Below are 13,042 nucleotides of genomic sequence, written 5' to 3' on the forward strand. Positions count from 1 at the left end.
TGCCAAGGCTAGAACTGCATAACTTATTGATAATTTCACATATTCACTAAAAATGAATACATTTTTCTATTATTGAGGTTCAAAAGATTTTTTAAAAATCACTTAAAAAATATTAACATCATATTAGCACATATGCATACAAAATCTGTTCTGACAAAGTAAAGCTAGTCCAAGACAGAAGGAAAAAACAAAAATGTTTACATTAACAATTTAATTACATAAACTTCTACTAGTAGGCCCTAATCTCACTGCAGACTTCTTAAGGCACAGAATCTTTATATGAAAAGAAACCTAGAGCAACCCTTCCTTCAATCCAAAGCCAGCTGGTACCTTTTCATACACAGAATCAAAACTCCATGCAGCAGAACATCACAAATGCAACATATACTGACTAGCACTTTTAGAATCTTACCAACTGTTTGTACTGAAATAAATAAAATTTGGCAGTAAAAACTATCATAGCTTTGTCATAGTTTTCATCCACGTAGATACCTAGATTCTATTTTCTATTTCAGGAAGAGCACATTAAATGCTTCAATTCTTCCTGCATCAGTTAGTCCTGTGATTCACTGATGCAGATCCTATAATGTCAAAAATAATTATAAAATATTAAACTCCATTATTAGGTCCAATTTTTTTTTTCAGATTGCAGTTGTATATTTATTTAAAGAAAAAAACCCTGAGGAATCTGTTGAGTCATACATCACTAAGTGGCACATAGTATAGAATTCATCCCTCCTACTTACCAGGCACGCAATGCAATGTTTATATCGCAGATGTTTTCAAATGTGGTTTTATTCCAGTGATCTATTTGCAGTCTATACATACATTTAAAAACAACAGTATGCGAACATATCACAGAACAGTACCTAAAAAAATCTTTAGTATATACCTCATTATAAAAGGTTTTGACGCAATGGAAAAATCAGTTCAGAAAAACTCAGGTTACCAGGTTTCTTGATAAACAAAATGTTATGAAGCCCTGTAACCTGTATGAGAACAAGTATCCATCACAATGGATCCCTCTTTTAAATCCTCCTTTTAAATAAACAGGTTTAAATTTTGTTCAGTAAACAAGTTTCTATCACAACACTGTCCATTTATTTTTGTGCTTTCCAAAAGGCAAGCATACTACAGAAATAAAATTCCCTACCCAACAGGAGAGAGAAATTCAGTAAACATGTATTTGTTTCCCATTCTAGCAGAGGAATCCAAGTTCACTGAAATCTTCATTATGTCTAAATCCATCATACCCTGCTTATACCTTCTTCTTCTTCTTCTTTGCCTGCTCTCCAGAGTCTACTTTACGTTTCTTAGCAGAAGCTGGTTCATCATCTTTTTCACCATCTTTAAATAAAAGACAGAGTTAATCAAAGTCAGCAAAGCCAGTATTTTGTCTTAAACACCATCCTCATCTCAGAATAACTGACTCAAACACACTGGAGAGGCCTGGAAGAAAGACACAGTAGTATTAACTGATGATATCCTCATTTTTGGAATACAGACAGAATGTGGACAGAACAGGAATGGTTATTTGTTCTTAGTGCCATAGATTACTGAGGACAACTTAAGAGAAGGCTTTATGCTACTGTAAAGTACCTGTTCTAAAAAACTTATTATTTGAATAGATAATAAGAAAAGCTAGAAAAGGACATTTTACAAGCAGGAAATAATGTCAAGGTCAATTAACCATTTTTCTTCTTACTTAAGATGAAGACTAAGAGAAATGCGGGGGGTGGGGGGGGAGGTTGAACATGCAAAATACATGGAGCAAGACATAACAACTGCCACTAGGAAAGAATGCCCAGAACCAAAAAAGGAGCCAGACAGCAAAAAACACATTCCTTTGGAAAGGGTTTGCTGAGAACTTTACTGGTAAACCAAAACATTATTGTGTGTTCTGAGAGCCCAGAATTTCTTCTTCCGGTTTTGTTCTCTTGGTTTTTGCTGGCTATTCTCTTTCTCCAGCAATTAAAAAAAAAAAAAATTCCTCCCACGTGTCAAATATTTCTTTATTTCGAAGATTAGCATTGCAGCTTGTACCATAATAAAAAGTGAAGGGTATAGTAAGTATTTTCTTCACTAATCTATCACGTGGACGTACTATTTAATTCTCCTCTTGGACCCCAAGTTTTAAAAACGCTGTAAAAATAATCTGACCTACATCTACACCCAAGGTCAACACAGCAGCACCTGAAGAAGCTCTCATACCACCGTTTTAGCAGCACCATGACTGGACCTGTTACACTCACAAAACTAGAGCTCTATAGTCTTTAATTCTTCCCTGCTAATGGCAATGGGACAGGACAAGAGGGACTACTGAGGGGTCTATATTGATTCTAGGAAAGCCGAAACACCGGCAGTGCAGTCCAACCATCCCTGCGGCCAGAACGCTCTGCCCTCGGGCAGCAGGGGATGGAGGACAAGCCTGCGGAGCTTCCTCCGGGCTCAGGGCAGGGAGAGCTCAGCTCACCGACCCGCCCACCCAGCCCGGCTCTCGGGCAACCCCAACCCAGCCTGTGCAGGGCACAGCCGCCCCACACCAGGGCCTCACCCGATTCCAGGGGCTCCTGCTCCTCGTCCGGCAAGAACTTGGCCTTGCCGGTCGGCCGAGGCGCATCATCGCCGTTGTCCTCGTAGATGTTGGACCACTTGATGGCCATGTCGAGGGCGGGCGCCGGCGGCGGCGGCTTCTCGGGCGGGCTGTAGGTCTCCGGCGGGGGCACGGCGTTGCTCCGCCACACCTTGAACTCCCTGGGGGGCTGCGGGAGAGACCAGAGCGCCCGTCACACCGCGCCGGAGGGCCAGGGACGGCCCCGCCGGCGCCTCGGCCCCCGCCGCGCTCCCCGCACCTCCTCGGGCGCCCGCAGGACGCGGCTCTCCCAATCGATCTCCTTGTTGAGCGGGTTGTAGAGGAAGGCGGGCGGCTGCGACACCCGGCGGAAGAGCTCGTCGGGCGGCGGCAGCCGCGGCCGCCCTGGGCTGCCCCCCGCGGCCGCGCCGCCTCCCGCGGGGCGCTCGTCGGGCTGGGGCTCGTCGGGCTCCGAGTCGGAGCTGGAGCTGCCGTAGGCCGCGAAATAGCCCAGCGGGTCCTCCCCCTGCGCCGCCATGGCGGGGCCGCGCCTCGCACCGCCCGCGGAAACCGCGCCCGCGCCGAGGGTTCCGGCCGGCGGGGGAACCGGGAGCAGGGATCCAGCGGGAGGAGGGAAGGGCTGACCCGCCAGGCCATGCGGGGCTCACGCCACAGCGCGGGGTACGCCGCTCTAAGGGACCCGAGACAGACGCGGAAAATCAGACACGAAACCTAGCAACTTCCATTTCTACCTTTTCACACCCGCAGGCCTATAGGGGAAACACGTTTATCTTTAGCGTCCGGCCACTGGCTAACCCAGGGCAAACGCAGCGCTGACCAGCGCTGTCTATCCAGCAGGGTATCTTTACCACAACAGATTTTTCAAATTTGTTGGAAAAAGTTTCTATTAGACCTGCCACATCGTTCACACACACATATATATATATATATATATATATGTAGCTATATTTATCTGTTACTGCATCAGCTAAAATACTTACTGACATGGTTCAAATGGCACAATACTGTATAGGGGAGGTTTAGGTTGGATATCAATAAAAAGGTTTTCACTCAGAGGGTGGTTGGGCACAGAACAGGCTCCCCAGGGAAGTCGTCACAGCACCAAGCCTGTCTGAGTTCAAGAGATACTTGGACAACACTATCAGGCACATGGTGTGATTCTTGCAGTGTCCTGCACAGGACCAAGAGTTGGCTTGATGATCCCGATTGGTCCTTTCCAACTCAGCGTATTCTATGATTTGGCGTTCAGATTACTTATACTACCACAGAAGCAGGATAAGGTCTGAACAAGAGGTTTTGGTTATAGTATGATCAATTCCTTTACTTTAAAGATACTGAAACTCTATCCAGCTGACCTTTCATAATCAGTGCCATGAGCATTATTTTGACAGAAGCCCTACACACAAAATACAATGAAAACAACCACCGAAGTGAGATTCCACAGACCCTGCAACATTAGCAATTCCTTTTTTGAGTCATGCTCCTCAGCACTCAACATTCTTGTTTCTCTCCCCATTAATAAAAATAAAAATCATAATTTAAGAATGAAGTCAATATATGTACAGCTGGAAGCAACACCTCTCACATCTGTAACAAGATGAGCAGTAATTTGAAAAAAAAAAAAAAGCAAGAATCAGGTTAGTAATACTAGACATGAACCACAGAAACTAATTATGCAGCTGAGTTCTTGATTTCACATGCATGTTTGCCCTACAGACTGCTCTTGAGTGCAGTTGTACAGGCACAGGCATTTCACATTAAGTCAGTCTTTCCACCAAAGACAAACCTCTCTAACAAGAACAAAAGCCTCCCGCACACACAAAACCAAAACCACACATCCACCTATCAGCACTTGCTCTTGCAACCTGCACATCTTAATAACAAGAGAGGCACGCAGAAAACAGGCAACTATACAAAAGAATTTATTCCAAAAGTTGTGATAAAAATATTTTTACAAAATGCACGCTATAAACATTTGGTAGGATAATACATTCATTCAAGGTCTCAGGTCAGTAGCTCCACAGGGAGCAGTCCCTGCAGGGTAGGCTTCCTGCAGGCTGCATGCTGGGTGGGTGGCACACCCCAGTGAGAGGTGAGAGCTCCAAGGCAGCCTCCACCCTGAGCTGAGGCACTTTCTCTGTTAAGGCCAAGCTTGCTCGCTCTCCTCCCTTTACAAGAATCCAGGAAGGGACCCAAACCTAAGCACAACTCTTAAGTGGTTACAGTGGGCATTTAGGCAAATCACTTATTAGACATCCTGAGTAAGTGCAACTACAGGTTAAGTTAATGGAAGAGAGAAATTTCAGCCTACCCTTAATTTCATGTTAGAGAGCAAAGTTTTTCTTGAATATTTAGGCACTTAACTTCCAGAGTGCCATCTAATCCAGGCACTTTCATTGAAAAGCACTTTCACCGTCCTGACAGTCTATGACTGTAGATGCATACAAGAAAAACAAGGATCCTTATAAACACATCATTATCAGATGTAAGATATTCATATACTCGGTATGGAGTGTAGTTGAACATTGCAGTTTATTTCAACCTACTTCCAAAACCACAGTAGTAATGAAAAACAATTTATAGAGACTATATTGAGGTCCTGCAGATGGCCTGTCTCCACAAAGGAGCAGTTTAGGAATATTACCTTGGTGTGAATTTAAATGGAATTATATAGCTATAGCACAGTATGAGGGTCAAAATAATTTAGGGCCTTAAATATAAACCTACTCTTTGATATACTGAAAACATCCCACCACTTTAAAGTGTAGTACCACAGAACACAACTGTACACATGTCCAACTAAGAGTTTACCTAATTTTAGAATTATTATAGGCCACCTGCATTAAAAGTAGATTACAACTCAAGAGTGTGAGAAGAATACAGTAAGTTACACTGTGTCAAGAAATGAGAACCTTCCCATGTTGAAGCAGTTTAAAATGCATTTGACTCTAAACAATTTGAAATGTAAACCTGTCTGTCTTCTTTGAAAAGAAGTGAAGTATTTCCAGAAGTCCTCAGGTATGGATACTTTCTTGTTACAGGACTTCTCCTCCACTTTTCCCTATTGGGACAAAACATACAAGCTCTGCTCTTTGATAACATCCTACAGTAACATTTTTTTACAGTTCTCATGATGCTGTTACAGCAGTTTACATTCTTTTTGCAGTACTAACAAGAATTTATACTTAAAGTGCATCTCAAATCAGGAATCTTGAACTGATATACAAGAATAATATGCCAAGACTTGCAGAAGTATATTTGTGATATCCAGTGCCTTTTGGTCTACCAGTAGGACAAAGTTCAGACAGTGAAGAGACTCCTTGCAAATAAGCATAGCTACAGATTTGGCCAGATTTGTAAGGTTTTTAGCAAATGGAGCTGCACACACATACATGGAGAGCAGGAAATTACCCTAGTGAGAAACCTTTAACTGGGTAAATGAGCTTAAGCTTTTTGGTAACTAAGCTTAAGCTTTTAGTTTAGAAAGTTATTTTTCCATACTCACTACTTTTTCTAACTATCTTTCCCAATTCACCCATCATAGAAACACTAATAAAAGCTGACTTGTTTCTGTGGAAAGAAAAAACCCATTTGTTCTATAATTCTAGCGTAAATATCTGCAGCTACATGTGAAATCTTATACACATTGGTTTAAAACGCAAACCTTTGCTGGTATAGTACCAAGATATTTTGAGAAAAGCTCCCTAAAGGAAAACAAAACAAAACAAACAAACAAAGAAAAAAAAAATCAAGCAGCTCCAGAGTCATACAATTACAAAATAAGACTTAAACCGGAAAATGCATAATTATAGATTGTTTCCTCTGATTTTGCTAACAATTTCAAAACAACATCTTTTTAATCTCTATGAGACAACACACGAAGTTTCAGTACCATTTGGATGAACAGACTAAAGTCACTACGTTCACTGTGGCTGAAGAGAACGTGATCTTAGAGGCAAAAAGCAATTGTCACTTGAACTAGTACATGGATCTTGCTGGTCTGACTGGAGCTCTGGTGGGAGAGGGGGTGCACCTGGGTCTCCAGGCCCTGGAAGGGTGGCTGAGAAAACAGAGCTCTGTGAATTTCCCATCTCTGCAATTGGTAGATTCATTGAATGAAGAGAGACAGCGGAAACAAAGGCAGCGGTGCTATAATCTTCTTCTGGATGATGTATCTGGGTAGATTCTTTGTCTTTTGTTTTATCAAAAAAATTTGATTCATCAGAAAATGATCTAGAAAGATTATTTGTTCCTCCATACAGTGAGGTCATACAGGTACTGCAGCTTAGACCTAAAACAAAAAGACAGAAACTGGATTTAATTACAGTATGGTGCCCTCTTAAAACTGTGCTCTGATTTATGTAACAGTAAGGCTGTCAAAGATCAATTGTCTGTATTTCTAACACACTACCCACTTCATCTCACCTGTGACATCCAATATTCATGACAAATTAAAAACCAAACATGCAGGTTATCTAGGTTGATGTGAATGGTTCCTCTGTACTTCAGTATCAGCTTCTATTTGTCAAAGATGCACTGTAATTTAAGGTTCATTTTAGAAAGTCACTTTAGCCTTTCAGCCCAACTTTTGTTAGATTTTTTTGTGTTCTTCCAAGTTTTAAAAGCTTCAACTACATAGTTCTGCTCCAAAGGGGACAGCATTTGAAGGCTGTTTTAACCTGAAGCCAGAGAAAACTTCAGGCCCTTCATCTCTAGGGTTAAAATGTATTTCTTCCTTCTTTATTTCTCTTTTGGGTGTGGAAGGGGAAGTAAAGCTTTTGGTGTAGAAAGCTTACACATTCTTCCTCTGCCTTAAAATATGAGTACACATAATCACTTCAAACTTTGCGTGTCAACCACCTCTCTGCTTGTATGAAACAACACACACATGTATTTACAGTGTCTAATTTGTAGCTTTAGCACTGAAGACATAGAGGGGAACTCTCCTCAGGTTGCATTTGCTGGCATATCTTCTGCTGAGGTGCAAAGTTGAACAAAACCAGAGCATCCTGCCACTGCAGCAAATAGCTTCAAGAGAAATGCAAGGTGGAAGATAACCACCTACTTTTGAAAAGCAAAACTGAAATTCGTAGACTTACCTACCATAACAACACAATAGGGGTTGTTTTTGCAATTTGGTATTTATGATGTGTTCAGATAGTAAAAAGGCAAAACCAGGATACATGCACTAGGATCTTAAGCCCAAACTGGTGATATTTCCAAACACGTTGTTCCAAACACTAGAGGAAGACTTTAATTTTGCAGACCCTCAAAATAAAACTTACATCTTACACATCATTATTATAAACTTGTTACCTTTGAGAGCTTCAAGCTTTTCATTTTTGACTTTCAACACTACATCAGTTATCTTTTGTAACAGGAAGTTTTGTGTTCTTTCTCGTCTGATAGATTCAATCAAAGCATCTAGTCCCTTTGGGTTTTCTGCTAAGTAGTCCAGTAACTTCCCAGTTTTTTTCCTACTGGAAGATCGAGCAGAAATTTCTTCTGTGTCCTCTCGAGTGAGTATTTTCTTTGAACGCAGGTAATCAAAGTGTCTCTCAGCTATGATTTTATCACACAAGTAAGGACGCATCCTTTCTAAAGCCTGAAAACCAAAACAAACTAGAATTAGCCAACACTTCCATTTGTTTAGAAGTCTGAAGTTGAAACCTATATGATTTTGATACAGGTTAGCATGAGTTTTTAAAGCTGTCACTGCATTACTTAGATGAGATTTTCCTGGTGTAAAAATTTTTTTAGAAAGCTGTTACCTAGTTGTCCTTTTCATTAGTTCTTCAAGTGAATTCAGGAGTTCTAATGAATATTAAGAAATAAGCTGACTATTACAGAAAATGTTAATTACATTAAGTCTGTGGTTAGCACATTTCAAAACAGTCAACAACTAAAAATGAAAAGAAATTATACCAAACAGCACCTTTGTCTACAGACACACTTATTCTCACTGACCACCCGATTGTCACATTTCCATACCATTTGTATTCATGAGGTACAACTCCAAAATATTGCAGTTGCTGATATTTTCTGTACATAGAGCAAAAGCAGTATCAGAGCAACAGCATGAATATACTCACAGTTTAAAGGTTTGTAAATAAACACCACTACTGTCAAGTTCAACAGATTACTGCCATCCAAAACACACGTGCTTTCATCCTTAAATGTTCATACTCTCATCAACATTACTGCCTGCTTCCTGTTTTCAGCAAAGTACCTTCTTTTGGTTCAATATTTTAGACTAAACACCTGAAGCACCTTGCACACCTCTAACATGCTGCACAGTCCACAGAATTCCTGCAATTCTGATGACTGGCAAAAGCAAAACAACTCTACTCCCCTCTGCAGCATAACTTCAGTGTACAAGTGTAAACTGGTTGCTCGAGTCCTCTCTATAACCAGCAAAAAGAAAGAGGTGGAACAGTCGGTCCACGTAAGGTGACTTCATCGATCATCTAAAGCCCCAACATGCAGTCAGTGTTCGGCATGGGAAAGCAGAGACATCTGTCTTAAGCACTTCAGCAGCAGGGCCACTTCCCATCTTCAGGAACTGTAACACCTAGTACCAGACCACATTCCCTCAGAGATCATCTTTCCGGGAAAGCACACTATCTTTTGTGACCCTACTCACTATCAATGGTTTTGTATGGCTCACACCTCTTCCCAGGATTTGACTGCAAGACTCTAACCTTCACAATTCCTCCTCAAGACAAGCTTACCCAAGCATTTAATAAAAATGACATAAGCATAAAGCTACTAAGAAACCAAAATCAAAATCCTGAGTCCTTACTGTACTTTAAAGGAACATAAAACACCCAATAAGTCAAACATAAGACACTGTAAATTGCAAACAGAACCATGGATGGGCAATAAGTAATTGATAAACTGTGATTTTATTTTTTTTTTTAATTAACCAATGACTTGTTGAGGTTGGTTAGCACATTGCTTGTTTCCCAGTCTCACAATGAGATCAGTTAATCCAGACTGAATCAGGATGAAGTATTCTCTCAGAATCCAGACATCAGTGAATAAATATGCGGGGGGAGGGAAATCAGGAAAATATAGAACAAGACGAATCAATAAAAGTTATTTAACTATATTTCATGAAAATATTCACGCCCTCTAAAAGCGAATTTTATTGACACCAGGAGTAGCACATACATTTGCTGCCAGGCCTTGCGTACCACGTTAATTACTCATGCCGGCTGCTGCCTCCTGTGCCCCATCCTGGTGCAGAGACAGCGGGAGAACCGGCCCCGCGCTGCTCTGGCCCTGAAACGCCACACAGGGGCGGGCCGCTCGCAGCGGCACAGCCGGGACCGCGGGTGCACAGCGAGCCCAGGGCTGAGCTTTTGCGGGTCACTGCCAGCCTCGCACCGGGGGGGACCTCGGGGGGCAGAGCAGCCGCTCCCACCGGCGCCGCGCCCGGAACTGCCCGCCGCCCTCCCGGCGGCACCGCGGGGCCGGGCCCGCCCGGCGTGACCGAGAGGGGGCGCCAGCCCCGAGTCCTCCTTCCGCTCCCCGCAACCGGGCCCCACTCGCCGCCCCGCGCGCTGCGGCTCTGGGCCCTTCCCGCCACTTACGTCCTTCTTCACCTCTGCCATCTCGTCCTCCGTCAGCGGTCGCCCCGCGGGCCCCGAGCTCGACTCCGACCCGAGCCCCGGGCCCTCCATGGCGGTCCCTGCCCGGCACGGCGGGGAAACCCGCCCGGGGCGGTGCTTCTGAGCCGGCCCCGCCCCCTGCGGCCCCGCCAATGGGTGCTCGGGACCACGCTCCGCCCCGTCCCCGGGCCCCGCCCAGACGCGCGTGCGCGGAGTCGGGCGCTGGATGGGTTTGGGATGTGGTTCCGTCTCATTCCCCCTCATCCCGCCGCGTCCCGCCTGATTCCCCCTTATCTCGCCGAAGGAGACGGGCGTGGGCCGCTTAAGGGCCGCCCACCCGCTGTCCCCGCCCGGCATGTCGTGGCAGCGGCTGTAGGGTGACAGTCGGTGATGACTCCCCGCGCGTTTTGGGGACGAGCAGTTTTACCCCTCCCAACCCTCCTGCTGCTCGGGGCTCTCCCCCAGGGCAGCTCCAGGGAGAGCCGCTGCCCCGCCGGGACGCGCCGCAGGCTCCCGGCCCTGCCCCGCCGGGCGAACCCTCGGAGAAAGGACAGCGGCCGAAACATCATCAGTCGGTGTTCTTTCAGCTGGTTAAGGTGGAACTCGGGCTATTCCTGCACTCTTAAAGACTTAGTTTTCAGCGGATAAACATGAGAGCGTGTAAAGTAGTTTGCTGTCAGTAAGGCAAAACTACAAGTTTTGCGGTAGTTTTACAGTTGTGCAAAGCCTTTTCTTTCGCTTGATATGCCTTGTTAACGCAACCGTAATTCAAATGTTAACTGTGATGATACCTATTTTGCAGTGCTAGCGTTCCCAGCATTTCAATAAACCCAAAGATCTTGCCCAGAACACCTGAGAAATAAAGGACTGGTGACTTGGTGACAGGCTGATGTCTGTAGAGCTGGGTGTTAAAATCACAGCCAATGCCCAAACTTATTGCCAGAAAGCAAATAGCCAGTTTTGTTCCCTGCCACTGCTGTGATCTGCCGGTGAAAACTCCTTCAGACCCACCCTCACCACCTAGCCCTGCAGACCTAATTGTCATTTGGCACCACATCTCTGCTCACAACTCAATCCTTATGTGGTGTTATTCCCACCCTAAGAAGCCTTTCTTTGCTGTAGCTGATTTGAATTTCTCTAAGCTGTTTGTGTATCTCTAGATTAAACATCTTTGTTTTCCTGCTCAGAGGGCTTCAGGGCAGACCATTTTTTTCAAGTCCAAGTGCCTACATTGATTCTCCCTAATCTGTGCTATGCACCCAAATACATGGAAAGGTTTCAGATTCTCTGATGATTGTGAGATGATTGTGGCACTTCTGAGACAGAGCCAGTCATCCTCCCAGCCCCTGATTCCCATCCTTGTTTATTAAACCACATGCCTTCCAGCTCCCGCTCTTCAAGGTGAATTATATTGCAGACTTTGTTGGCTCTGTACAACACTGCTGATAAAAGCATCTATCATGCATTCTGGAGTTGGAGTATTTGTTAATAACCTTGCTCAGCCAGAGGTGCAGTTCAAAGCCACGTGATGTCTGGAGGGTTAGGCTGCTGATTCCTGAGCCATGTAAGAGACAAACTGGAATGATTTAACTTCATCAGTCAGGAAGAGAACATGCGGTTAGAGATACAAGAATAGAATATATTTTAGCAGACTTAATGCCAATAAACCCTAACAGGATATAAAGGTCCAGGCAGCAGGAAGAAGAGTGCTCTCTGCCTGAAACTCATTTCAGGAGGGTAACAGTCACTCGACACTCAGAAATGAGCCTCAGAGGGAGTTATGGGTCATCTCTTTCAAAGCAGCTGGGAAGATTTTGGACATTGCACTGATTTATGGGTATGTAGGTATGTAATGTCCATCTAGTATACATTTCTAGAGTAAACTTCCAAATAAATTTTGGAAACTGCTTACAACCCAGAGCTATTGACAAAGCTCCTAGAAAATGTTACAGCACTGTCAGTTTGTGAGGTCAGTTGTTTTTTCAAACCTGTGTCTTTCTTTCCCCTCTGCCCTCACTGCTCAATCCCTCTCCAGGCAGCCTGTCCTTACTGCAGAGCAGGGCCTCTACCTGGATGCTTCATGTGCTCCCATCCCATTCTGCCTCAGGACAATCCCTTTTTGGAGCTGGAAGGACATCCCAGCCCCTGTGAGAGTTGTGGGACTCTACACCCACAATTCCTCAGGGAAGAGGAGGAAAGCTGCCAGGCAAAGAGAAGAGAGTTTTGTTTAGTTACAGATCAAGGGCTCTGCCCAAATTCAATAGATATCTGCAGCAACTAACAGCAAGTTTTCAGCTACTAAACCACAGCAAGCAACCTACATGTCATGAATTTTTGGGGGTGAGATTGCTGAGAGCATCAGAATGTCTGGATTTTATGATGCAGGGGACGGTGACTGATGTTTTCTCGGCAGCATGTACTTAGAGTGGGGAGTGAATCCATACACCCAAGTGCAGAAGTCTCTAACTGATGAAGTAATATTCTACAGCTAATTTTTGCAAATAACATTAATTTTAAAATTACTATTATGATTTCACTTTTAAAGGTTGGATATTCTGAGAAACTTCTTAATGTGGCAAGTGGGAGTGGCTTTTATAGATTTTGTTTTTAACTACTGCCATTTAGAAACAAATTCAAGTAAACTGATACCAACTCTCCCCTGTAGATATGGGTACACATGTATATGCAGTAGTTTACAATATTAATTGCACCACACTAAATGTATTCATATTAGACATAGCACTGATTTAAATATATTAGTATAAAAATCATACTTTCAACCAGTGTAGTTAAATTATTACAAAGGCTATATTTAGATCAGCCCTAATGAATTCTT

At 43.7% G+C, this 13,042-nt stretch overlaps 2 protein-coding genes across 3 annotated transcripts; both read right to left on the reverse strand.

Moving 5' to 3' along the window:
* Positions 1-632: 632 nt before the first annotated feature.
* Positions 633-3,167, reverse strand: CUNH1orf52 (chromosome unknown C1orf52 homolog). The gene is made up of 3 exons (XM_027882883.1): positions 2,853-3,167; positions 2,555-2,762; positions 633-1,347 (listed from the first exon to the last, which is right to left on the reverse strand). Exons 1-3 carry the CDS (start codon positions 3,108-3,110, stop codon positions 1,259-1,261), a joined length of 555 nt encoding a protein of 184 aa, XP_027738684.1. The 5' UTR covers positions 3,111-3,167; the 3' UTR covers positions 633-1,258.
* A 1,337-nt stretch (positions 3,168-4,504) lies between these two features.
* On the reverse strand, positions 4,505-10,333 carry BCL10 (BCL10, immune signaling adaptor). Of its 2 annotated transcripts, none has more exons than XM_027882936.1 (3): positions 10,189-10,333; positions 7,910-8,198; positions 4,505-6,884 (listed from the first exon to the last, which is right to left on the reverse strand). In XM_027882936.1, the coding sequence occupies exons 1-3, from the start codon at positions 10,276-10,278 to the stop codon at positions 6,517-6,519; spliced, it is 747 nt and encodes a 248-aa protein (XP_027738737.1). In that variant the 5' UTR covers positions 10,279-10,333; the 3' UTR covers positions 4,505-6,516. The 2 variants fall into 2 exon arrangements, with proteins under 2 accessions (XP_027738737.1, XP_027738738.1); XM_027882937.1 differs by lacking the exon at positions 10,189-10,333 and adding an exon at positions 9,767-9,888.
* Positions 10,334-13,042: the final 2,709 nt, after the last annotated feature.

The sequence above is a fragment of the Empidonax traillii genome, unplaced genomic scaffold, assembly GCF_003031625.1.
Source record: "Empidonax traillii isolate 1590-97213 ecotype Southwest subspecies unplaced genomic scaffold, ASM303162v1 scaffold114:size1751661, whole genome shotgun sequence".
NCBI classification, from domain to species: Eukaryota; Metazoa; Chordata; class Aves; order Passeriformes; family Tyrannidae; genus Empidonax; species Empidonax traillii.